A 27937-nucleotide genomic window follows, 5' to 3' on the forward strand; every position below is an offset into this window, starting at 1 on the left:
TCAATAATGGAGGAGCCCAGCACCTCGGTGCATAAGATAGGGCTGAAGCATTTGCTACAATCTTCAGCCAGAAGTACCAAGTGGGTGACCCATCTTCGCCTCCTCCGGAGGTCCCCAGCATCACAGATGCCAGTGTTCAGCCAATTCAATTCACTCCACCTGAAATCAAGAAATGGCTGAAGGCTCTGGATACTGCAAAGGCTATGGGCACTGACAATATTCCGGCAATAGTTGTAAAGACTTGTGCTCCAGAACTTGCCGCGCCCCTAGCCAAGCTGTTCCAGTACAGCTACAAAAGTGGCATCTACCTGGCTTTGTGGAAAATTGCCCAAATATATCCTGTACACAAAACGCAGGACAAATCCAACTTGGCCGATTACTGCCTATCAGTCTATTCTCGTTCATCAGTAAAGTAATGGAAGGGACCATCAACAGTGCTTTCAAGCAACACTTGCTTAGCAATAACCTTCTCACTGATGCCCAGTTTGGGCTCAGCCAGATCCACTCAGCTCCTGACCTCATTGCCGCCTTGGTTCAAACATGGACAAAAGAGCTGAACTCCCGAGGTGGGGTGAGAGTGACTGCCCTTGACATTAAGGTAGCTTTTGACAGTGTGGATTCAAGGAGCCCGAGCAAAAATGGAGTCAATGGGAGTCAGGGCGAAAACTCTCCACTGGTTGGTCACACCTAGCACAATGGAAGATGGTTCTGGTTATTGGAGGTCAATCATCTCAGCTCCAGGACATCACTGCAGGAGTTCCTCAGGGTGGTGTCCTCGGCCCAACCATCTTCAGCTGCTTCATCAATGACTTTCGTTCCATCATAAGATCAGAAGTGGGGATGTTCGCTGATGATTGCACAATGTTCAGCACCATTCGCGTCTCCTCAGATACTGAAGCAGTCCATGTCCAAATGCAGCAAGACCTGGACAATATCCAGGCTTGGGCTGACAAGTGGCAAGTCGCATTCCTGCCACACAAGTGTCAGCCAATGACCATCTCCAGCAAGAGAGAATCCAACCATCACCTCTTGATGTTCAATGGGATTACCATCACTGAATCCCCCACTATTAACATCCTGTGGGTTACCATTGATTAGAAACTGAACTGGACTAGCCATATAAACACTGTAGCAGCAAGAGCAGGTCAGATGCTAGGAATCGTGCGAGGTGTAACTTGCTTCCTGACTCGCCAAAGCCTGTCCACCAGCTACAAGGCACAAGTCAGGAGTGTGATGGAATACTCTCCACTTGGCTGGATGACTGCCGCTCCCACAACACAAGAAGCTTGACACCATCCAGGACAAAGCAGCCCACTTGATTGGTACCACGTCCACAAACATTCACTCCCTCCAGCACCGACACACAGTAGCAGCAGTGTGTACCATCTACAAGATGCACTGCAGGAATTCACCAAAGCTCCTTGGACAGCACCTTCCAAACCCACCATCACTACTACCTAGAAGGACAAGGGCAGCAGATAGATGGGAACACCACCATTTGGAAGTTACCCTCCAAGTCACTCACCATCTTGACTTTGAAATATCTCGTCGTTCCTTCACTGTCTCTGGGTCAAAATCCTGGAATTCCCTTCCTAACAGCACTGTGGGTGTACCTACACCACATGGACTGCAGCGGTTCAAGAAGGCACCTTCTCAAGGGGAAGTAGGGATGGGCAACAAATGGTGGCCCAGCCAGCGAAGCCCACGTCCTGTGGATGAATTTAAAAAAACTTGCAATGCAATGATCTGTCAGTTTGGCCCAGTATTCTCTCGGCTTAGGTTGCTGCTCCACAAAAACCACACATACATGCATGATTGTGGAGGTGTTGTATGTTGTAATCAGAGCTTAATTTTCGACAACAAAACAATATCAGAACTCTAACCACTGCTATCCTCTACCCTCCTCTTGAAAGGAAAATAAACCTTGAATTCATATTGTACTTTTCATTACCCCCCGATTCCCCAAAATGCTTTGACAATCCAATAAAGTGGCTTTGACGTATTCTACGTTACAACTGTTCCTATAACAAAGTTGCCAATTTGCAAACCGGAAGCTCTGTCATAGTTGCGTAAGAACAGAGGAAGCCATCCAGTTGCTTAATCCTGTTTTGCTACTCAGTGAGACCATAGCTAATAATAACCAGTTAATCTGTTTTGGTGATTTTGATTGAGTGTGTTTGTTCTAGATAGATAAATTTAAGATGGCTTTCCTCATTTCTTGTTATGTGAAGTTTCATAGTTACACTTGGGTTTTGTTTTGTTTTTGAGATCTTGCTTTCATTGAAGAATGTACACAAACCAGTGATTGTGACTTTGGGATTTGTGTGATGAGCAGAGAGTCTAATAATTGTTGCTGAATGTTGATGAGTGTTACAATCCTTGTAGAGATTGATAATTTTGTAAAAGGAAATTCGAACTCCCAATAAAAAGCTGAAAGGGTGATGCAACAGCATGCCCACCTAGATACCAATCCCGTGTAATTCACTTTGCCATGGAGTTGGAATTTGAGGGGGGAAGGTGTATAGGAAGCTGGTGTAAGATTGAATTGCAAGGTCCTCCTAAAAGATGGATTTCACTGAATTTCAGAGAGGTCAGCCTACAGGGATCTGAGAGAACAGGAGGCAGCAAGTCCCTATGGTTCATTATACAAAAATGTGGATGGAAGCTTGAGCCCAGATTGAAAAGGCCAAATTTGTGAGGATTTAAAATGAAGATGAAGACTTTTACATTATCGAATAGCCTAAAAGTACCATTGGTTAAACACTATTTCAATAGGCAGCTTATGCTGTAAACTACGGAAAAGAAACCCCCCCCCACCCACAACCCAACCCATTGGTAGCATTTAAAACTATTAAAAATCTCTTATCATGGCTATACTTTACTCTGATCCTTCACTAGGCACTCTCTTCTCCTGGAACCAGTTCAAAGTGATTATTAGCTCCTGAGGGTTTACTTCCCCTTTTATTCTTTTCTCAGTCTGGTGACTTTTATCATTCATGGTGTAAGTTTTCCTGGAGATTCTCCCCTAGCTCAAGCTAGGTGAATCTTCCAGCCTCGTTTTAAATCCTCACCAGTTTGGCCTTTACAATCTGAACGCAAGCATCTACCTGCATTTCTACACGATGAACCGTAGGGACTTGCTGCCCATAGCTGTGCTTACTCTTCCTCCCGGATCCCTGCAGACTGACCTGACTATGAAATTCAGGGATATCTTTTAGGAGAACTTTGTATAAAAGCAAAAAACTGTGGATGCTGGAAATCCAAAACAAAAACAAAAAGACCTGGAAAAACTCAGCAGGTCTGGCAGCTTCTGAAAATTAATTTTCTATTTTTACTTAGTTCTGTTGAAGGGTCATTCGGACTCAACGTTAACTGTGCTCCTCTCCGCAGATGCTGCCAGACCTGCTGAGTTTTTCCAGGTATTTTTGTTTTTGTTTAGGAGAACCTTGTAATTTGATTTTACCAGCTTCCCAGCACCTTTCTCCTCCCAACATCCATTTCCATCGCAGTGTGAATCACATGGGCCTGGTATCCCGGTAGACATGCTGATCAGCTACCTTAAACTATAACTGTTTACAAAACCTAACATGCTTAACATCTTCCTGGGACTTTGGAGACTAACAGTCTATTCTCTATCAGCATAGATGCTTGTCCATGCTTATTCTTTCACGGGATGTGGGCTTCACTGGCTAGGCCAGCATTTTTATTGCCCTTGAGAAGGTGGTGGTGAGCTGCCTTCTTGAACTGTTGCAGTCCATGTGGTGGAGGTACACCCACAAGTGCTGCTTGGGAGGGTGCTGCAGCAACAGTGAAGGAATGGTGATATATTTCCAAGTCAGGATGGTGAATGCATTGGAGGGGAACTTGCAGGTGATGGTGTTTGCACCTTGTACCTTCGTCCAAGTGAAAAAATAAGTAAGTCCTGGGCTCCCTATGATCTTTGATAATCAAGTCAGCAGAATTCAGAGCAATCACCTGACCACTTCATTCCGTCATTTTATTCTACATTAAAAACTGTCCCAAAACATAACAATCTTGTAAAGCATCAGATCTATAAACACGACACGTGATCAGAGTTGATCACATTCTGCAATAAATTAAATGCACAGTGGACCATGAGGGCAGCAATATACCGAAACATAATCAAGATTTTCACATGGAATTTTTAAATCCCAGTGTGCTGCTTATATAGCCCAGTGTGCCAGATAAATGTGTTGATGTGTTCGTGATCACTTTAGAGCTGAATGGATATCTTTTTTGATTCAATTGTTTTTAATGTTTAGAGAAGGGGGAGATTTGTTCGTGAGATGTAAGCGTTGCAGGCAAGGCCAGCATTTATTACACTTCTTAATTGCTCTCGAAGGTGGCAGCTACCTTTTTTGAACTGCTGCAATGCATGTGGCGTGGGGACATCCGCAGTGCTTTGTTTGTAGTGCTTTCATTCAACTGAGTAGCTTGCTGGGCAGTTTCAGTTTCTAGTCAGCTGCATTGGGTCTGGAGTCACATGTAGGCCAGAGGGGATAAAGATGACAGATTTTCTGCCCTGAAGGACTTCTGATTTTTATTAATTTTTATCATTATTAATGAGACTAGTATTTCATTCCAGATTTATTAATTAGTTTGAACTTAAATTCCTCCAGCGGCCAAGGTCGGATTTGAACTTGTATATCTGGAGTATTAGTCCAGGCCTCTGGATTACCAAACCAGGAAGTTAGAGATGGGGAGGGACTAGGCCATGAAGGAATTTAAACATGACAATTTTCAGAATGGAGATGTTGAGGAACAAGACCCAATGTAGGACAGGAATGATAGGTGAGTGCGGCTGACAGTACAGGCAGCAGAGTATTAGTTGAAATGGGGGTTTATGGAGAATAGAGTATTAGTTGAAATGGGGGTTTATGGAGGATGGAGTATTAGTTGAAATGGGGGTTTATGGAGGATGGAGTATTAGATGAAATGGGGGTTTATGGAGGATGGAGTATTAGATGAAATGGGAGTTTATGGAGGATGGAAGACTGGAAAAAGAGATGAACAGATGTGTGTGACTGTAAACTCCTTTTTGTGTTTGAATTAAATCCTTTTTCATTTTATTTTAATGCAGATACCCCAACCTCCACTGTAAACGGGTACTTCTTCCAAGAAAGTGGTGAGTGGATTAAATTTAATTGCTGTAATTACTGAATGTGGAATGTAAATAATTTAATTTATTGGACATTAAGTCAATATCTGTTATCAAGAGGGGAGATATAGAAAGCACATCCATGTTAACTATAAATATTAACCAGGCATCTGGAATCCTGAGAGCATGAGCGTTTTTTAAATGTTGGTTTGATTTTTTTTTTATGTATCTAGCTGAGTGTTGCAACCTAGTGTAATGCTATATTTACTTTCAGAGGGTCATTGATTTATAATGAGTCTTAGAGCAATATTTGCTTGCTTTAGAGTCACTGAACTTCAAAGCAGTTCACTGCATGTGAAGGACTTAAAAGATGTTTTTGAGAGATGTGCAGTGGTGACAGAAGGAGCAAATGGAGCCTCTAAACTAAGTGGGTTTAAACACAAGGTTGTGGAAATATGTTAATGATTTTCCAATGGTTCGTTTGTCCTTTTTCTGTGGGAAAGGAGGATCTTGATGTGAACACTCGTTCTCTATAATGGGTGCAAGTTAACTCTAGAGCAAGGTATTAGCAAACCCAGAAGATGGATGGGTTTGGGAAAGTTATTATTTTTGTTTACTGGATGTGGACATCACTGGCTAGGCCAGCAATTATAGCAATTATAGCACATTCCCAATTGCTCTTGAGAAGGCAAAGGTGAGCTGTGACCTTGAGCTGTTGCAGTCTGTTTGGTGTGGGTGCCACCCACAGTGCGGCTGGAGAGGTATCCAATGAAGAACTGTTTGCCTCTGTTCAGGAATTGAGAACGTGAATTTGAATAGCACCTTTTTCTGCTCCTTGGGACATTCCCAAAGGCTTTGTAGCCATTTTGCAAATTTATGGGAAATTGGTGCACAGAAGCTCTCTCAGCCTGTAACAGAATAAGCAACACATTAATCTGTTTTTGAGCGATTTAAATGTTGGTAAGGTGTGCCCTGCTTCTCTTGGCATTGTGCCAGGAGATCTACCTGATTCACCTGAACAGCAGATGAGGGCTTGGCTATAAGTCTCATCTGAAAGACAGTTCACCGTAGTGCAACATGATTAGCACTTGAAGTACTAGAGTGGGGCCTGAACCCACGTGTGCCTCGGAGGTTATTTTTCTTTTATCCCAAAAAAATGCTCTAATGAGCTTTGCTAATGACTCACTCCTCACTTTTCTTCCCCACACCTCCCATCAGGTAAAGGTTTTTTTTTTGTCTAGAGTGCACTGAGGCACCATTTACAAGGACAAAATAAAACTAGGTAAGTGAACTGTGGCTGTAAAGTTTTATTCAAATTGGTATCGTTTTCAGCGTTAAAGCATTTTACATCAAAGCAAACTAGATCATCATCTTCCCTGAACCCAAATGGTGGCACAGGAGCCATTTCCAATAGTTTAGACTAAAAAGAGTTGTTGTAAAATTTTGGAGGAGTGCGGCACACTAACAAGAGTGTGCAGTAGGTCGATGGGACGTTTATAAACAGCACCTTGAGGAAGGAATGAGATTGCATTTATACATAATATAGGAACACTCCAATGTTGTTTGCCTTTCTTTAATGTCTCACATGAAGGACAGCACCTCTGGCAATTCAGACACACTTCCAGTACCACATCGTATAGCAAACCACATTAGGTGCCCAAATTATGAAATGGAGTTTGAAGCCACGAGCTTTCTAAAGCGCGGGAGTCTAATTAGAACCAAACTGATGTTTTATCACAGCACTTTAAACATCTCAAGTACACAGTGAGTTAGGGTTATCCGAAGCAGTGTAAATGATATTTGCTGAAATAAGTGCTCATACCATATCAAATCTTTCTTTCATATTACAGAGCTTTGAGTTACTGTGGCTTAGCAACAATGAGGTCACAAGTTCAATTTCCAGCAAGTTGTGAAATTTAACTCCATAAAATTTATAGGCTAGCTTTAGAAAAAAATATACCTTTTTAAAAAAAAAATAATGACCATGTTGTAAAAACCTAACTGGTTTGATGTCTTGCTTCAGGGAGGGGAACCTGCCCAGTCTGACCAAGGTGTGACTCCAGTCGGATACAATCTAATCAACTCAGGCCCCTCGGGGTAGCAGTAAACACTGCCCATGTCGGTGCCACTGACAACCCAAGAACAAATAAGATCTGCAAGCATACGAGAGTCATTGACTCAGCTGTGCCTGAGTTCAGACACCCACTGACCAACAGACCGTCAAGAGCAGCAAGGAGTGTCAGCCTGCAGTACTTGCTGATTAAACCCAAAATCATTGATACTCCAAAACCTTGCTGAAACTCTTTTTGGTATAAACCGCTGAAAATGGCTCCTTTGCCACCATCTGGGTGGGGGCAAATGATGCTGTAGTTTACGTTGAGGTAAAATGCTTTAACACTGAGTACAATGCCGAATTGGGCATATGGGGAAAGGGCAGAGGGATGAGACTGTGCTTGTGCCAACTCTTTTGAAAGTGCTATCCAATTAGTCAAAAAAATCATTTGTGGGGTGGTTTATAGACCCTCCCCTAACCACACTGTAGGACGGGGTGTACAGGGAGAAAAATTGGGGGCTTGTGAGAAAGGTGCAATGATAACTGTGGGAAATTTTAATCCACATATAGATTGGACGAATCAGATTGACAGAGGCAGTTTGGATGATGAGTTCATCGTGTTTTTGGGAACGTTTTTTATAGCAGCACATTCTAGAGTCACCCAGAGAGCAGGCTATACTAGATGTGGTAATGTGCAATGAGACGGGATTAATGACCTCCTTGTGAAGGTGACCCTTGGTAACAATGATCATAACATGTTTGAATATCACATTCCATTTGAGGGAGAGAGGAGTGTACCTAAGAATAGTGTTTTAAACATAAATAAGGACAATTTGAGACTATGAAGTCAGAGTTGGATAAAGTGAACTGGGAAAATTAGGTTAAGGGTTAAGGCTGTAGAAATGCAGTAACAGGCATTTTAAGGAGATATTTCCGAATACTCATTTTAAAAAAAATATTCCAGTGAGAAAGGAAGAACTTAAGGGAAGGATGCATCACCTGTGGCTAACTATGGAAGTTAAAGATAGTATCAAATTGGAAGAAAAAGTGTATAATTCAGCAAAGATGAGTGCCAGGTTAGAAGATTGGGCAGAATGTAAAGAACAACAAAGAATGACAAAAAGATTAACAAAGAGGGAGAAATTAGAGTACGAGAGAAAGCTAGCTAGAAATATAAAAAGTGAGTTTCTACAGATATTTAAAAAGTAAAAGAGTAAGTAAGGTGTGCGTTGGACAGTGAGAATGTGGAATTAATGATGGAAAATAAAGAAATGGATGAATTGAACAGATATTTTGCATTTGTCTTCACTGGAGAGGATACAAATAATTGTGAATCAGGAGGTGAAAGGGAAGGATGGGGACCTGGGTTCAGATCCCACTAGGTAAATGGTGAAATTTGAATTCAATAAAAACCTGGAATTAAAAGTCTAATGATGACCATGAAATCATTGTCAATTGCCATAAATACCCATCTGGTTCACTAATGTCCTTTAGGAAATCTACCGTCCTTCCCTAGTCTAGCCTACGTGGGAGTCCAGACCCTCAGCAAGCGCCCTGAACAAGGGCACTTCGGGATGGGCAATAAATGCTGCCCTAGCTAGTGATGCCCACATCCCATGAACAAATTAATAAAAAAATTTCCATCACACCCTTTTTAATTAATGGTACAACATTTACAGACCTCCAATCCTCTGGTACCTCGCCTGTATCTAGTGGGGATTGGAAAATGATCCTCAGAACATCTGCTATTTCCTCCTTGGCTTTCTTCAACAGCCTGGGATACAATCCATCTGGCCCTGGTGATTTATCCACCTTCAAGGGTGCCAGTCCCCCTAGTATTTGCCCTACCTCCTGCACCAGCTTTCCAGCCGCGTGTTTATTTGCTCAGTTCTCCTATTTCTCTACTCACTTGCACATGGGACTGGGAGTAATGCTGAGATTACTGCTTTAGTTGTCCTGCTTCTCAATCTCCTTCCCAGCTCCCTGAAGTCTGCTGTCAGGACCTCAATCTTAGGATTTTCTTTGATTTTACCTGCTGCTGTTTTTTTTCGTATCTTCCCTTTGCTTTCCTAATTTCCATTTTTACTTCACCCCTGTACTTTCTTTACTCCACTCTAGGCTTCCTACAGTATTAAGTCTTTAGTGACTGTCATAAGCTTTCTTTCTCTGCTTTATCTTGGCATATATGCCTCTGGTTAATCAGGGGGCTCCAAATTTGGCAGTATCACCCTTTTTCTTGGCGGGGACATGTCTACACTGTGCCCGTAGAATCTCACTTTTGAATGACTCCCACTGATTTGACACAGTTTTTCTCACTAATAGCTGTATCCACTCCACCTTGCCAGCTCACCTCTCAGTTTTGTAAAATTTGTCCCCCCCAATTTAGAACTTTTATTCCTGTTCTACCTTTTGTCCTTTTCCACAATGATGCTAAATCTAACTATGTTATGGTCACTATTTCCAAAATGGTCCCCCACTGCTTCTTCACCCACCTGCCCAGCTTCATTTCCTAAGACTAAATCTAGAATTGCGCCGCCTCTCGTTGGGCTTGTTAAGTGCTGGCTAAAAAAGTTCTCTTGAATGCAGTTCAAGAACTTCGCCCCGCCCCCTCTGTGTCCTTTACACTGTTTGTAACCCAATTGATATTAGGGTAGTTGAAGTCCCCAACAATTATTGCCCTATTGTTTTTGCACTCAGAAATCTGTCTACATATTTGCTCTTCTAACTCTCTTCCACTACTTAAGGGTCCATAGTACATTCCTAGCAGTGTGGCTGCCCCTTTTAATTTTATTTCTGAGCTCAACCCATATGGCCTCATTTGATGCTTCATTTAGTATATCATCCCTCCTCATGGCTGTAATTGATTCTTCAACCAACGATGCTACACCCCCACTTTTTTACCCCCTCCCTTCTTGCCTGAAACCTCTATATCCAGGGATGTTGAGCTGCCATTTTTGCCTCGCATTAAGCCAAGTTCGCGATGATGCCATGCTGCCATGTATCTAACTGTGCCCTCAGCCCATTGGCTTTATTTACTATGGTCCATCCATTTACATATATACCTTTCTTAATGCTGCCAAATTGCAGTGCTGTTTTGCTGTGACTTTTTAACTTGTGCTGCTTCTGTCTTTCAGTGTTTCTTTCCTCCCCCCACCCCCTACCCCCCACCATAGCAAGCAAATATTCCTGCAAAGATTTTTTAAAAATTCATTCATAGGATGTGGGCATCGCTGGCTAGGTCAGCATTTATTGCCCATCCCTAATTGCCCTTGCTCAGAGGGCATTTTGTTCTTTTTTGCTGTGGATTTGGAGTCACCAGACCTTACCTGGCGATGGCAGATTTCCTTCCCTAAAGGGCATTGATGAACCATTCGACAATGGTTCTGTGGTCATCATCAGACTTTTAATTCCAGATTTTAAAATTATTTTTAAAAATTTATTCTATTTATGTTTTGAACCTGGGACCCCAGAGCATTACCTGGAGTACTAGTCCAGTGAAAATACCACTATGCCACCACCTCCCCAGGATATTTGTCCCAGTCCTGTTCAGGGATCTGTGCTGGATCCCCTATTATATGTCATTTATATAAACGACTTTGATGACTGTGTGGGGGATAGGATTAGTAAGTTTGTGGATGACATAAAGATTGGCTGGGTGGTTAACAGTGAGGTTGAGTGTCTTGGGCTACAGGAAGATATAGACGGGATGGTCAAATGGGCAGATAAGTGGCAGATGGAATTTAACCCTGAAAAGTGTGAGGTGATACACTCTGGAAGGAGTAATTTGACAAGGAAGTATTCAATGAATGGCATCACACTAGGAAGTTCTGAGGAACAAAGGGACCTTGGTGTGTATGTCCATAGATCTCTGAAGGCGGAGCGGCATGTCAGTGAGGTGGTGAAAAAGACATATAGGACACTTGCCTTTATCAATTGAGGCATAGATTACAAAAGTAGGGAGGTCATGTTGGAGTTGTGTAGATCCTTGGTGAGGGCACAGCTGGAGTACTGTGTGCAGTTCTGGTCACTGCATTATAGGAAGGATGTGATTGCACTGGAGGGGTTGCAGAGGAGATTCACCAGGATGTTGCCTGGGATGAAACATTTAAGTTATGAAGAAAGGTTGGACAGACTTGGCTTGTTTTTGCCAGAGCAGAGAAGACTGAGGGGTGACCTGATCGAGGTGTACATGATTATGAGTGGCATGGACAGGGTGGATAGGGAGCAGCTGTTCCCCTTAGTTGAAGGGTCAATCACAAAGGGACGTAAGTTCAAGGTGAGGGGCAGGAGGTTGAGGGGATTTGTGAGGAAAAGCTTTTGATGGTCTGGAATGCGCTGCCTGGGACGGTGGTGCAGGCAGGTTGTATCACATCCTTTTAAAAAGTACCTAGATGAGCACTTGGCATGTCATAACATTCAAGGCTATGGGCCAAGTGCTGGTAAATGGGATTAGGTAGGTAGGTCAGGTGTTTCTCACGTGTCGGTGTAGACCTGATGGGCTGAAGGGCCTCTTCTGCACTCTGTGATTCTGTAGACTGTCCAGCTTGTACAGGTCCCGCCTTCCCCAGAACCAGTCACGATGCCCCAGAAATCTGATGCCCTCCCTCCTACACTAGCTTTCCAGCCACATGTTTATTCGCTCAATTCTCCTATTTCTATACCCACCTGCACATGGGACTGGTAGTAATCCTGAGATTACTGCTTTTAGAGGTCCTGCTTTTCAATCTCCTTCCTAGCTCCCTAAAGTCAGCTTTCAGGATTTCATCCCCTTTCCTTCCTATGTCATTGGTACTAACATGGGCCATGACCTCTGGCCGTTTGCACTCCCCCAGAAGAATGTCCTGTAGCTACCCTGTAACATCCTTGACCCTGGCATCAGGGAAGCAACATGCCATTCTGGAATCACGTCTACGGCCACAGAAATGCCTGTCTGTTCCCCTAACTAACAATTCCCCTATTGCTATTACTCTTCTCCTCTTCTTTCTCCCCTCCTGTACAGCAGAGCTGCATGTGGTGTACAAACCTGGCTTTGACTGCACTCCTCCGAGGAACCGATGCCCTCACTGGTATCAAAAATGGAAAACCGATTTGGTGAGCTGGACCCCAGTGGACTCCTGCACTACCTGCCTAGTTCTCTTGGACTGAAGTCTAGAGTCTTAAAGGAAGTGACTGTGATAGTAGGCGCATTGGTTGTACCTTTTCCAAAATTCTCTAGATTCTGCAAAGACCCCATAAGATTGGAAAATGGAGAATGTGATTCCTCTCTTCAAGAAAAGAGGAAGATGGGGAACAAGAAACTAGTGGCCAGTTTGCTTAACACCTGTCGCAGGGTAATTGCTGGGATCTATTATTAAGGAGGTTATAGTGGAGCACTTGGAAAATCTTAATGAAATCAGGCAGAGTCAACATGGTTTTGTAAAAGGCAAATCATGTCTGATCAATTTATTGGAGTTTCTTGAGGAATTAACAAGCAACATGGATAAAGGGGAACCGGTGGATGCGGTGGATGTATTTAGATTTCCAGAAGGCATTTGGCAAGGTGCCACATCAAAGATTACTACACAAAGTAAGACCTCGTGGTGTAGGGATATTAGCATGGATAGAGGATTGATTAGATAATAGGAAACAGTAGGCATAAATGAGTCATTTTCAGATTGTCAAGATGTAACATGTGGAGTGTGATGAGGGATTAGTGCTAAGGCCTCAACTATTTACAATTCATATCGATGACTTGGATGAAGGGACCGAAGGTATGGTAGCTAAATTTGCTGATAACACAAAGATAGGTAGGAAAGTAAGTTGTGAAGAGGACATGAGTCTGCAAAGGGATGTAATAGGTTAAGTGAGCGGGTAAAAATTTGGCACATGGAGTGGGAAAATGTGAACTTGCCTACTTTGGCAGGAAGAATAGAAAAGCAGCATATTAGTTAAATGGAGACAGATTGTGGAACTGAGAGGTACAGAGGGATTTGGGTGTCCTGGTACATGAATCAGGTTAGTATGAAAGTTAGTCTGCAAGTACAGCAAGTGACTAGGAAGGCAAGTGGAATGTTGTCATTTATTGCAAGGGGAATGGAATATAAAAGTAGGAATGTTTTGCTATAGTTGTACAGGGTGTTGAGACCACTTCTGGAGTACTGTGTACAGTTTTGGTCTCCTTATTTAAGAAATGATAAAAATGCATAGAAGCTATTCAGAGAAGATTCACTTGACTGATCCCTGGGATGGGGGGTGATGGGGAGAATGGGGGTGAGGTATTATCTAGTGAGAAAAGGTTTTTTTTTTTATTCATTTTTGGGATTTGGGCATCACTGGCTAGGCCAGCATTTATTTCCCATCCCTAATTGCTCTTAAGAAGGTGGTGAGCTGCCTTCTTGAACTGCTGCAGTTCATGTGATGTAGGTACACCAAAAGGACAGACAGGCTGGGGTTGTATCCACTGGAGTTTAGAAGAATGAGACACAATCTTATTGAAACATATACGTTTTTGAGGGGACTTGACAGGGTCAGTGCTGAAAGGATGTTTTCCTCTTGTGGGAGGGACTGGAACCCGGGGACATAATTTAAATATAGGGGGTCTCCCATTTATGGTGCAGATGAGAAGCAATTTTTTCTGAGGTTTGTGAGGCTTTGGAACTCTCTTCCCCGGAGAACGGTGGAGACAGGGTCATTGAATATTTTTAAGCCGCAATTTGATTGGCTCTCTCGTTCGTCAAGAATCTAAGGTTGTTGGGGGGTAGGCGGAAAGTGGAGTTGAGGCCACAATCAGATTGGCTATGATCTTATTGAATGGCAGAGCAGGTTTGGGGGCCCAAATGGCCTACTCTTGCTCCTAGTTTGTATGTAAAATGGCCTCCTGCTGCAGGATTATTGTGCATATTTTGTGATACTGGTAGATCAACTTCACTCCCAGATCTTTTCACCTCCTAAATGTTTATGTAGAATGAAAACCATGGCAACAACCAGATTGCTATTAGTGGTCTTAGCATCCTTTAGCTGAAAACTTATTTATATTATGTTACAACTTTTAGCTCATTGCTTAAACATGGCTCCTGCTTTTTCATCAGGGAGGTGAGACTACTGAAGGAATTGACCAGATAGAATGCAATAGCATCATACTGTTCAGTGGCGTCTAGCTAGTATGGAGGCCTGTTCGTTTCTTGTCAGATATAGATGGACTTCATCCCCAGCTGAAATGTCCATTCATGTCCAGTGATGTGCTGATTTTTCTGATTCCACAATTCCTTCAGAGATTGTACAAGCTTACATCAGTCTAGTAACCTTTCGGGCTTCAACTAGACTTGGGAGGTTGTGACAGCTGATGCTGCTGCCTTGTTTGCAGTGACCTGCTTGGTCTTTAGGGGAGGTACTGATTATTTTTTTAATATATGCAAGTCAAATAACTCCTGGGGCATAGTGAAGGGGGTGCGTGGGAAGGCCAGGTGGAGTTGATGAATCTATTAAGGTTCATCTTTTTCTGGTATGAACTAACTATGTTGTGCAACAAAGCACACTGTCAGCAAATTTATCTAGTCTGAATTCTGGATTTTTTTTTCTCATTTTGAATCAATTTAACAATTTTTGTTCAGCTCTTCTGATAGCCGAGTCTCTAGTCCACTGATTGACTGAAAGACTTTTGGGGTATCTGCCAGCAAACATTGCCTCAGATAAGCTCTTCAGTCACCAGACTCTTTTTTTTTCTCTTTCTTTGGTTTCCCCCCCACACTGCCACAATCAATTAAAAACCCCCTTAATCAAATCAAGGAATCTTTGAGTTCTGTCGAAGGGTCATGAGGACTCGAAACGTCAACTCTTTTCTTATCCGCTGATGCTGCCAGACCTGCTGAGTTTTTCCAGGTAATTCTGTTTTTGTCAAGGAATCTTTGTTTGAGTTGAATACCATGGAGAGGATCAAAGCATGTTGCTGACATCTAGTGGGAGGGCTTCAATGTTGCTGCAATTAATTTGGAGATTTTGCTCGTTGCATTTTAATCAGATGAGGTCTCAATAGGAGTTCAAAAGAGGTTCTTTGGTCCCACGGTGGTAATCAAAGAAGAGCAGGCAGTTCCCTATGTTTCTGGCCAACATCTTTCCTTCAATGTAATAAAAAGACAAATTTAACTGGCCATTCAGCTCTTGGCTGATTGTGGGATGTACTGAATAGGAATGCCTACTGTGTCCACATACAATTAGATACCTGGACAACATAACTTTTAAATAACTGAAAGTGTTTCTCAACAGGACAGAGATAAGCCTCCATATATCAGGTTGATTTTGAACCATCAATGAACAGGACAAGTTGAAAGTCATATTCGTGCCAGGCAATGACCACCTCCAACAGGAGGGAATCTAACCATCGCCCCTTGATATCCTATGACATTACCATTGCTGAATCCCCCATTATTAACATCCTGGGGGTTGCCATTGGCCAGAAACGGAACTGGACTCGCCATATAAATACTGTGGCTACAAGAGCAGGTCAGAGGATAGGAATTCTGTGGCAAGTAACTTGCCTCCTGACCCACCAAAGCCTGTCCACCATCTACAAGGCACAAGTCAGGAGTGTGATGGAGTGCCTGGATGAGTGCAGCTCCAACAACATTCAAGAAGCTCAACACCATCCAGGCCAAAGCAGTCTGCTTGATTGACACCCCATCCACAAACGTTCACTCCCTACACCACCAAGGAGCAGTGGCAGCAGTGTGTACCATCTACAAGATGCACTGCAGAAACTCATGGGTCCTTAAGCAGCACCTTTCAAGCACACGACTGCTACCATGTAGAAAGACAAGGGCAGCAGACACATGGGAATACCATCACCTGGAAGATCCCCTCCAATTACTCCTCATCCTGACTTGAAAATATATCACCGTTTCTTCACTGTCGCTGGGACAAAATCCTGGAATTCTCTCCCTAACAGCACTGGGTGTACCTGTACCACGTGGACTGCAGCGGTTCAAGAAGACACTCGCCATAAGCTTCTAAAGGGCATTTAAAGATGGGCAATAAATGCTGGCCTAGCCAGCAAAGCCCACATCCTGTAAATGAATGTTTTTTTAAAAAAATCTCCGTACTAAAAGTCGGTCTAAATTTCTCAAACTGGCAAAAATGGTATTCCTAAGGATTGGTGCTGGGAACATTGTTGTGCACGATTTACAAGTGATTTAGATTTTGCAATTGGAAGTACATGCCAAAATAAAGTCCAAAACTGAGGGCTGTAAACACAAGATGGTCACCAATAAATCCAGTGCTTCTGGGAATGATAAGATTGTGACTCACCTTGAGTAGTTGAGGTAAATAGTGTTGATGTTCTGAGTGGCTGGGCCAATAAGGTATTGATGGACTTAAATGAAGTAAATTGAAAGGAGGCTATTGTGGAGCATGAAATGCTAGCATAGGCCTGTTGGGCCAAATGGCCTGTTCCTGTGCTGTAGACTCTTTTTAACGAGAGCTGGATGTTAGGTAGCTGAAGGTAATAGCCCTCTCCCTGCTGGTGCTATTTAAGATTGAGTGCTTTTGCTGAATAAACAGGAACTTGCTGCAGTCAGCCAACTACCCAAACTGCTGATAAAAGCAAAGAACTGCGGATGCTGGAAATCCAAAACAAAATCAAAAATACCTGGAAAAACTCAGGTCTGTCAGCATCTGTGGAGAGGAACACAGTTAACGTTTTGACTCCTCATGACCCTTCAACAGAACTAAGTAAAAATAGAAAAGGGGTGAAATAGAAGCTGGTTTAAGGGGGGGTGGGACAAGTAGAGCTGGTTAGAGGGCCAGTGATAGGTGGAGATAATCAAAAGATGTCACAGACAAAAGGACAAAGAGGTGTTGAAGGTGGTGATATTATCAAAAGGAATGTGCTTATTAAGGGTAGAAAGCAGGCCAAGCAAGGTACAGAGAGCCCTAGTGGGGGTGGGGTGAAGGAATCGAAATAGGCTAAAAGGTAGAAATAAAAGAATGGATGGAAATACATTTAAAAATAATGGAAATAAGTGGGAAAAGAAAAATCTATATAAATTATTGGAAAAAACTAAAAGGAGGGAGAAAAAAACGGAAAGGGGGTGGGGATGGAGGAGAGAGTTCATGATCTAAAATTGTCGAACTCAATATTCAGTCCAAGAGGCTGTAAAGTGCCTAATCGGAAGATGAGATGCTGTTCCTCCAGTTTGCGTTGAGCTTCACTGGAACAATGCAGCAGGCCAAGGACGGACATGTGGGCATGAGAGCAGGGTGCAGTGTTGAAATGGCAAGTGACAGGGAGGTCTGGGTAATGCTTGCGGACAGACCGAAGGTGTTCTACAAAGCGGTCACCCAGTCTGCATTTGGTCTCTCCAATGTAGAGGAAACCGCATTGGGAGCAACGAATGCAGTAGACTAAGTTCAGTGAAGTGCAAGTGAAATGCTGCTTCACTTGAAAGGAGTGTTTGGGCCCTTGGACGGTGAGGAGAGAGGAAGTGAAGGGGCAGGTGTTGCATCTTCTGCGGTTGCATGGCAAGGTGCCATGGGAGGGGCATGAGGAGTAGGGGGTGATGGAGGAGTGGACCAGGGTGTCACTGAAGAAACGATCCCTACGGAATGCCGCCGGGGGGTGAAGGGAAGATGTGTTTGGCGGTGGCATCATGCTGGAGTTGGCGGAAATGGTGGAGGATGATCCTTTGAATGCAGAGGCTGGTGGGGTGATAAGTGAGGACAAGGGGGACCCTATCATGTTTCTGGGAGGGAGGAGAAGGTGTGAGGGCGGATGCGCGGGAGTTGGGCCGGACACAGTTGAGGGCCCTGTCAACCACCGTGGATGGAAAACCTCGGTTAAGGAAGAAGGAAGACATGTCAGAGAAACTGTTTTTGAAAGTGGCATCATCAGAACAGATGTGATGGAGGCGAAGGAACTGAGAGAATGGGATGGAGTCCTTACAGGAAGCGGGGTGTGAGGAGCTGTAGTTGAGGTAGCTGTGGGAGTCGGTAGGCTTGTAATGGATATTGGTGGACAGTCTATCACCAGAGATTGAGACAGAGAGGTCAAGGAAGTGTCAGAGATGGACCATGTGAAAATGATGGAGGGGTGGAAATTGGAAGCAAAATTAATAAATTTTTCCAGGTCCCGACGAGAGCATGAAGCAGAACCGAAGTAATCATCAATGTACCAAAGAAAGAGTTGTGGGAGGGGGCCGGAGGAGGACTGGAACAAGGAATGTTCCACATACCCCATAAAGAGACAGGCATAGCTGGGGCCCATGTGGGTACCCATAGCTTCACCTTTTGTTTGGAGGAAGTGAGAGGAGTTAAATTGTTCAGCATGAGAATAAGTTCAGCCACACAGAGGAGAGTAGTAGTAGATGGGGATTGTTCGGGCCTCTGTTCGAGGAACAAGTGGAGAACCACCAGACCATCCCGGTGGGGGATGGAGGTGTAGAGGGATTGGACGTCCATGGTGAAGGGGAGGGGGTTGGGGCCAGAGAACTGGAAATTGTTGATTTGATGTAGGGTGTCAGAGGAGTCACGGATGTAAGTGAGAAAGGACTGGACAAGGGGAGAGAGAAGGGAGTTAAGATAGTGAGAAATGAGTTCTGTGGGGCAGGAACAGGCTGACATGATCGGTCTGCCGGGACAGTCCTGTTTGTGGATTTTGGGTAGGAGATAGAAGCGGGCCGTCCGAGGTTGGGCGACTATCAGGTTGGAAGCTGTGGAAGGAAGATCTCCAGAGGAGATGAGGTCAGTGACAGTCCTGGAAACAATGGCTTGATGTTCAGTAGTGGGGTCATGGTCCAGGGAGAGGTGGGAGGAAGTGTCTGCCAGTTGACGCTCAGCCTCTAGGAGGTAGAGGTCAGTATGGGTACCCGCATGGGCCCCAGCTATGCCTGTCTCTTTATGGGGTATGTGGAACATTCCTTGTTCTAGTCCTACTCCGGCCCCCTCCCACAACTCTTTCTTTGGTACATCGATGATTACTTTGGTGCTGCTTTATGCTCTTGTCGGGACCTGGAAAAATTTATTAATTTTGCTTCCAATTTCCCCCCCTCCATTATTTTCACATGGTCCATCTCTGACACTTCCCTTTCCTTCCTTGACCTGTCTGTCTCAATCTCTGGTGATAGACTGCCCACCAATATCTATTGCAAGCCTACCGACTCCCACAGCTACCTCGACTACAGCTCCTCACACCCCGCTTCCTGTAAGAACTCCATTCAATTCTCTCAGTTCCTTCGCCTCCATCACATCTGTTCTAATGATACCACTTTCAAAAACAGTTCCTCTGACATGTCTTCATTCTTCCTTAACCGGGGTTTTCCACCCACGGTCGTTGACAGAGCCCTCAACCGTGTCCGGCCCATCTCCCGTGCATCCGCCCTCACACCTTCTCCTCCCTCCCAGAACCATGATAGGGTCCCCCTTGTCCTCACTTATCACCCCACCAGCCTCTGCATTCAAAGGATCATCCTCCACCATTTCCGCCAACTCCAGCATGATGCCACCACCAAACGCATCTTCACTTCAACCCCCCTGACGGCATTCCGTAGGGATCATTTCCTCCGTGACACCCTGGTCCACTCCTCCATCACCCCCTACTCCTCAACGCCCTCCCACGGCACCTTCACATGCAACTGCAGAAGATGCAACACCTGCCCCTTCACTTCCTCTCTCCTCACTGTCCAAGGGCCCAAATACTCTTTTCAAGTGAAGCAGCATTTCACTTGCACTTCACTGAACTTAGTCTACTGCATTCGTTGCTCCCAATGTGGTCTCCTCTACATTGGAGAGACCAAACGCAGACTGGGTGACCGCTTTGCAGAACACCTTCGGTCTGTCCGCAAGCATCACCCAGACCTCCCTGTCGCTTGCCATTTCAACACAGCACGCTGCTCTCTTGCCCACATGTCCGTCCTTGGCTTGCTGCATTGTTCCAATGAAGTTCGGCGCAAACTGGAGGAACAACACCTCATCTTCCGATTAGGCACTTTACAGCCTCTTGGACTGAATATTGAGTTTAACAATTTTAGATCATGAACTCTCTCCTCCATCCCCACCCCCTTTCTGTTTTTTTCCCCTTCCTTTTTGATTTTTCCAATAATTTATATAGATTTTTCATTTCCCAACTATTTCAATTATTTTTAAATGTATTTCCATCCATTGTTTTATCTCTACCTTTTTAGCCTTTTTAGATTCCTTCACCCCACCCCACCCCCACTAAGGCTATCTGTATCTTGCTTGTCCTGCTTTCTACCCTTAATTAGCACATTCCTTTTGATAATATCACCACCTTCAACACCTCTTTGTCCTTTTGGCTGTAACATCTTTTGGTTATCTCCACCTATCACTGGCTCTCTACCTAGCTCTTCTTGTCCCAACCACACCCCCCCCCACCTTAAACCAGCTTATATTTCACCCCTTTTCTATTTTTACTTAGTTCTGCTGAAGGGTCATGAGGGCTCAAAACATCAACTGTGTTCCTGTCCACTGATTCTGCCAGACCTGCTGAGTTTTTCCAGGTATTTTTGTTCTTGTACCCAATCTGCTGAGCTGCACTGTATAATAATCCCAAAAGCCACTTCTGTTTTAAGGCCTATTCAGTATGAGTGACACCAATTGCAAGCCAACTAGCCTGTGTGTGTGTATGCGTGTGTTGTTTGTGTGGTTTTTGTCTTCTCCCTTGTGGATAGGAGGGAGCGCGAGAGAACATTTCCTTGTCAGCCCGTGTCAATGTTGCTTTATGTCTGTAGTAGGTTGTTGTTTTTAACTCTAATCAGTTAGCGCTACAGGAAGAGCTGGCCACAGACAGAATTATATCTAACCACAGCCACGTGGATTTAAACCAATTAAATGTTTTTCTTTTTTTTGTGTTTTTTTAAATAAAAGGACATTATTGTCGTGGAGAAGAACTTGGCACTCCATGCCTTAAAAATTGTGAGGATTACAAAGTTTTGCAGGGTCCCCAATCTTAGAAGCGCCATCTAATCCAGCAATTATTGAATTTAACCCAAGTGGATTTTCTTACAAACCAGTGCGTGGCCCTGGAAGTCGCCATTTATCATTGAAAGCTCAGTCCCCTTTTAAAATCAAATAGCACCATTTCCATTTGAGCATAAATGCTAAATTTGCCCCAGGATTTAGTGCAGCTGTGTTTTTCTGTTTTAAATTTACCAATTCCTCAAAATTAATTTTTGAGTTTAAGTGCCTATTTCTGATTGGGGGGGGGTTAATGTTGTTTTACGCTGCTTTGATTTTTGCAGTGTAGGCTATTGGCATTGGAGATATCGTACCCAAAGATTATCACCAACGAGACTAACTTACTACAGCATCTCCATGCAGCAACAGTTATTTAACCCTCTGCTACACTAAGCCGCTAACTGCTGTACAATATTCCGTACATGGCGTGCATCATAACTGGATCTAGTAATTAAAAGAGAACTTTTTATTTTGGTTTCTTTTCTGACCTCAACAGGTGGATACCTGTCCCCATCTTGAGTGGCTGGGCTGCGGGGAGATGGAGCTGGAATTTTGTGCCCTCCCCTTGGTGTCTTTGTTTGTGGGGTGGGGGCATTAACTTAGGTGGAAGTTTGGCGGGTGGGGGCCCCACCACTTTCCTGCCTCCACTCTAATTAATTGAGGCCCTTAAGTTGGCAATCAATGCCCACTTAAGGGCCTCACCACGCTGCTGCTGGTAATAACTCAGCAGGGGGCCTTGCCATGCAAGGGAGCATGACGAGCTCCCTGGTCTCTCTTGCTCAAAGGCACTCAGTGCCTGACTGAGGGACCCAGCGTTGGGAAGGGGGATGCCTGTTGAAAGCCAACCCCCCCCACCACCCACTGCACCCCCTTCCCACCATCGCTCACCTATGCGTTGGTCCCTCCCCAATCCGAGGCCTCAGGTGGGGGTAGTACCGGCAGCAGACACATCCTCCCTGGTGGCAGCTACTGAATAGAGAAGAGCTGCTAGCTTCTGATTGGCTGGCAGCTCCTGGTGGGCGGACTTTCACCACTGGGGTGCTTGATCTCAAGGGAAGGCTGACCGCTGGCCTGTTTAGTGCTTGAGAGGTACAAGATGCAGTGGGCCCTCTCGTAAGGAGGTAACGTGGAACTCTTGTCGACTCTCTAGACAGCGGCTACAACCCTTGTCACCTCCAAGATTTTGCCCATTGATAGAGATCCTGAAGTTTCTGGGGTGGTGGTAGATACAGTACAGTTGTGCTCTGATTTTTACTATAGATACTAATTTATTATTAAACACTGTTTAACATTATCCCTGGGGTTGTGTTTTGGTGGTGGTGGAGGGGGGATGGGAGAGTTTTAAATAGTTACTTTGTTACTGGGCTGTATGAGTAGACACTTTGTGTTGGTTGACTGTAGGTTTTCCGAGTGTCTAGGAACCTAAGGTTAAAAAAATTTTCTTAACCAAAGTGTTTGAAGAATTAAAAAAAAATCACAGAATCACAGTGCAGAGGAGGCCCTTCGGCCCATCGAGTCTGCACCGACGCGTGAGAAACACCTCACCTACCTACCTCATCCCATCTACCAGCACTTGGCCCATAGCCTTGAACGTTATGACGTGCCAAGTGCTCATCCAGGGACTTTTTAAAGGATGTGAAAAAGCTCCTGAAATAGGGGAAAATCCCATTGTTTGCTGGCCGAAAGCTGTCCAATCGGGTAATGGTGTCTATCCCTTTTCCGTTTGGTTTGGGAAGGTGGGGAACCATGAGGATGGGCATGTTGCCTGACCAATTTCAGCGGCAGGAAATGGGGCAGGGGCGTTTGGGGCAACAGGAGGTCACGTGATGCCACCTCCAGAAATAGGCGCAAGCGGACGTTGGTAATCTTGAGTTGCCTCACGTGATCCGGATACTGACTCCTCTTCTTCCTGAGCGCTATTTACCTCAGGGATGGGGCAACCTTTGGTCGAGACCCTCCGAACCCACGACCATTTATTTTGTTTCAGATGATATGCAACCTGACCATGAAGAAGACAGCAGCGAGGGTCGAGGGCTTGAGCCGGACAAAACCTACGAAACTGTAAATGCGTCGACCATGTCCGATGACAGCCTCCGCTTCTACGTCAATGTCAATGTGGAATTGGAGCCAAATGCAGATGGTGGGTATAAGAAGCGTTGTGATATCCTGACCCAAAGAATGGGGATTTGTTTTCTTTGAGAGCTCTTGTCAATGCCATGGCAACTGAAAATATGAACATCTAACACACCCTCGCATTCCATTCTTCCACTCGCTGCTTCGTGCAAGCCCAATACACTCCAGTTTCCTATCCGTGTTTACCTGTGCACTTGTGTGTTAACTATCCTGAACGCCCTCTCCTCATTTGGAGTTCAGTTGTCACTGGTGAGTCTGGATGGACAGTGTCAGGATACTCAAACTTGGAGTCATGCCACCTGAGCTCGGTTCTGTACCCAGTGCCCTGCCCCAGCAGAAAACAATTGTTGTAAGAAGGAACATGAACTCCTGGTGCTTTTGTTCTGTCTTTTTCTGTGCAACCACCATCGTCCCCAACCCAGGCAAGGTACTGAGGCCAATTGTGATCATTGGTGCATGCATGAGATCAGCGCAAAGCAGAAAATAGACTTGGGATCTTTGGTAGCAAAGCCATTTAAGGACTTACTCAATTTCCCCCACCCCCACCCCAACCCCTCTGACATGCATGCACTATACTTTCTTCCCTAAGTATGACAGTCACCCAGACCAGTTATAAATATTGGAATTAATGAAATAAATTGCATTTTTGGAGACCAGCCTCAGTTGTTTGATTGAGGGTTGATTTGGGATTGTAATGGGGAATGGCAAGAGGAGGAGGAGGACACATTGAGGTACACAATACATTTTTGTCCTTAATAGTTAAAGATGCAGACTCAAGTGGAACTGAGCAACATAAAACCAGCAAGGTACCTGATCCTGGGTGGAGCAGTGGCGAACCCTCTACAAATGGTTTCAGCTACCTTGCTGGCCAAGTACATGAGTATGGACACCGGCTGATGATGGCTTGGCTGCAATGTCCCCATGACCAACCAATGATTAATGGGAGGTGTTTGCTTTGTGCCATGTGAAGAATAGTTATGTGGTAAGGTGCTGGGGGGTGGCATCCACTGCTGTAGGGGCACAGCAGTCCTTGGAGGAAATTGAGGACAAGGGCACATGGCTACATGAAGCACATGAGACCAAACCAATTTTACTTGAGGATGTTGTCTCCTCCCCATTGTGGGTTATGATTGAGGTTGCTTGGGAGTAAAGTCTTGTTGTTATAAACAGTGGCCTTCATGAGTCAATATCTTTATGTAAGAGGATGAAGCAATAAAAGCTTTTTTTTTAAGTGGTGAAAATGAGTAGCATGCCCTAGAGAATGAGGAACACTTTGACATTCTTGAACTGGCTTCTGATCTGTTGAACAAATCTACTTTGAATGAAGGCCCCATGTGTTGTATGAGCCATTGTTCTATGGAGCTACTGAGTGATTCTTGTTTGTTAACCAGAGAAAGGGGCTATGGGTGAAGTTGTTGGAAGTGGCGCCGAGGAATCCCTGAGAGAGCACTATCCAGCGACAATAGGTCTCTGGTGAATGGGGATAATTCTGTACACAATGGAGCTGCATTTCCTTATATTGACTCTTCAGGGCTTTTAATGTCTTTAGGCACAATGCTGACCCATAGTCTACATCAGATAGTTTATTTTAAAACTTTGATGTCAATGGGCTCTGGATTGGTAACAGTTTCCTTCTAGATGAATGTCCCATTGATGACTAGTTGTGTGTTTATTAAAGTTATATAATTGTTTATGCAAGAGTGATGTTGACCTTGCAGCAGGCTTTTTAGAAATTGCTGTCTCTTTTGAATTATTGCCGACGTTTTGTAGGTGGCATGCAGGGTTGGGCATGAGCTTTCAATCAAGTTTAAATGGGACCCATAGCAGTTTAATGAGAAGTTCTGACACATTTCAAGAAGGATTGGGGGGTAGTTCTTCTGGTGTCCCGGCCAATAAGCAAATTATCCAGTTATCTCTCTCATTTGCTGTTCAAGAAGAACATAGAACTAGGAGTAGGCCATATGTCCTCTCAAACTTGCTCCACCATTCAATAAGATCATGGCTGATCTTTTACCTCAACTCCACTTTCCTATCCTATCCTGGATTCCCTCAATGTAGGACTTTCCATGTAAATCTCTTTTAATACTTCTGTGATGCTGGCAAGATGGTGTTTATTGCCCATCCTTAGTTACCCTGAGAAGGTGTTGGTTGGCATTCTGCTTTTAACTGTAGTCTTTATGGCAATGGTATCGAATAGGAAATTCGAGTATAATGATCTAAAGATGATGATTTAGGACACCCAAGACTGGACAGTGCTCCCAAAGCATTTCTACCCAATGCATTTCAATCCTTAACATTGCTTAAGGGTGAGAGGTCGCAGAGGAGTGAGGTACTGTGAAAGTAAGATGGTGGAATTGATGTAGTGCATCCTGTAGACTTTACAAACTGATGTTCCCAGTGAGGTTAAGGATCGGTATGAAGTAGGGGTTCTGTTCGGAATGGTTTTGAGTTTTCTAAGTAGTGCAGCTGCACATCTAAGTGAGTGAGTATTCAAATAGTTATTCAGCAGTACAGAACTTGAGTATTGCTGAAAAAAGACATTTTGTCAAAGCTTTTTGTCTTGTACTCATCAGGACAATTGCAAGAATACCAATGTCAGGGGAAGCAACAACTTTGTACTGTGAGGGAAGAGAGTGCTGATTGGCTAACAAGTGGACTCTGTTTGGTAGAGATGTTGCCATGGAGAATGCAACAGTGATGGTGACTAACAGTTAACTGCCAAGCATTGGTTGAAATTTATTTTGTTTAGCTGAAACAGGTGCAATGTGTGCAAATGTTCTCTCTGTCTGCAAAGAACAGGACCCTGTGTATTAATATATATAGCTTCCAGTGCGCACACATGTGCCACACTGCAAGCCTGACTGGCAATCTTAAATTGGTTGTCAGCATTATTTTTAGCACACTGAGGGTTATTTAGCAACTGTTGTCCAATTGAGGAATCACATCTAACGTTGGACACTGTTTTGAATTTTGCAAGCACGGCCAGGTTGGGTACAGTCTGTGCCTTGCCTGTTGCGAACAGCGGAAGGGACATGCTGTTTGATATGATCCCGCAGTCTTTAGGACGTACGGACTACATACCTAGCATTACAGTGGGAAATTGAGGACCAAATATGTGCACAATTTGTGGAGGTGTGTAAAAATAATAATAGGGTAATTATATTAGGTGATTTCAACTTTTCCAGCATTAATTGGGATAGACGTAGTGTTAAGGGCTTGGATGGAGTGGATTTCTTGAAATGTGTACAGGGGAACTTTTTAGGTCAATATGTAGAGGGTCCAACAAGGGACAGCGCACTGCTGGACCTAATTCTGGGGAATGAAGCCAGGCAGGTGGCTGAGGTGGTGGTGGGGGAGCATTTTAGTGATAGCGACCACAACATGGTACAGTTTAAGTTTGTTATGGACAAAGAAATCGACAAGTTGCAAAAAAATGTTTTGGATTGGAGGAGAGTGGATTTTAGTAAAATAAGGCAGGATTGGGCTAAGGTAGACTGGGAACAGTTACTTGTGGGGAAATCTACAGATGAACAGTAGAGGATGTTCAAAAAGGAAATGGGGAAGGTACAGGTTCCTTCTAGGGTGATAGGAAGGAGTAACAAGCCCAGAGAACCAGGGATGACCAGAGATATTCAGGTTATGATGAGAAGGAAATGAGCGGCTTTTAGCAGGTACAAGGGAAGCAAATAGCGGAGGCGTTAGTAGCGTACAGACAGTGCAGGGTGGAGCTTAAGAAAGCAATTAGGAGAGCAAAGAGGGGATATGAGAAAGCCCTGGCTGGTAAAAGTAGGGAAAATCCCAAGATATTCTATAAGTTTATCAATGGGAAGAGGATAACCAGGGAAAGAGTAGGGCCCATTAGGGACCAAAGGGACAACCTATGGGTGGAGCCAAAGGACATCGCTAGAGTGTTGAATGAATACTTCACGTTCATCATCACCCAAGAGAATGAGGATGAAGGTACAGAACTTAGGGAGAGAGACTGTGAGGTTCTTGAGCAAATTGATACAGGGAGTGACAAGGTATTGGAGGTGTTGGCAGGCTTAAAAGTGGACAAATCTCCAGGTCCAGATGATTTGTGTCCCAGGCTGCTGAGGGAGGCAAGGGAGGAGATCGCAGGGGCTCTGACCCAAACTTTTAATTCCTTTCTGGCCACGGGGGAGGTGCCAGAGGACTGGAGAACAGCTAATGTGGTTCCGCTATTTAAGAAGGGTTGTAGAGATAAGCCAGGGAACTACAGGCCAGTGAGTCTCACGTCAGTGGTAGGGAAACTATTGGAGAAAATTCTGAAGGAGAGTATCTATCTCCATTTGGAGAGGCAAGGTTTGATCAGGGATAGTCAGCATGGCTTTGTCAGAGGGAGGTCATGCCTAACAAATTTGATTGAATTTTTTGAGGAGGTGACCAGGTGTGTAGATGAGGGTAGATGTAGTTCATGTGGATTTCAGCAAAGCCTTTGACAAGGTCCCACATGGGAGACTTATAAAGAAGTTAAATGCACATGGGATACAGGATAATTTGATAAGGTGAATTCAAAATTGGCTTAGTTGTAGGAGGCAGAGGGTGATGACAGAAGGATGCTTTAGTGACTGGAAGCCAGTGTCCAGTGGCGTACCACAGGGATCTGTGCTGGGTCCCCTATTATTTGTCATTTATATGAACAACATAGATAACTATGTAGGGGTTAGGAT

The 27937-nt window shown here is 44.2% G+C and overlaps 1 protein-coding gene across 1 annotated transcript in view; it reads left to right on the forward strand.

The window, feature by feature from the left end:
- The window catches only part of slc4a11 (solute carrier family 4 member 11), a 182940-nt gene that overhangs the window by 20528 nt on the left and 134475 nt on the right, over positions 1-27937 (forward strand). Inside the window, exons 2-3 of the mRNA XM_041200763.1 lie at positions 5102-5146; positions 23101-23253. Coding sequence (XP_041056697.1) covers positions 5102-5146; positions 23101-23253 — 198 coding nt within the window. The remainder of the gene's footprint in view (positions 1-5101; positions 5147-23100; positions 23254-27937) is intronic.

Source organism: Carcharodon carcharias, chromosome 1 (assembly GCF_017639515.1).
Source record: "Carcharodon carcharias isolate sCarCar2 chromosome 1, sCarCar2.pri, whole genome shotgun sequence".
Taxonomy (NCBI): Eukaryota; Metazoa; Chordata; class Chondrichthyes; order Lamniformes; family Lamnidae; genus Carcharodon; species Carcharodon carcharias.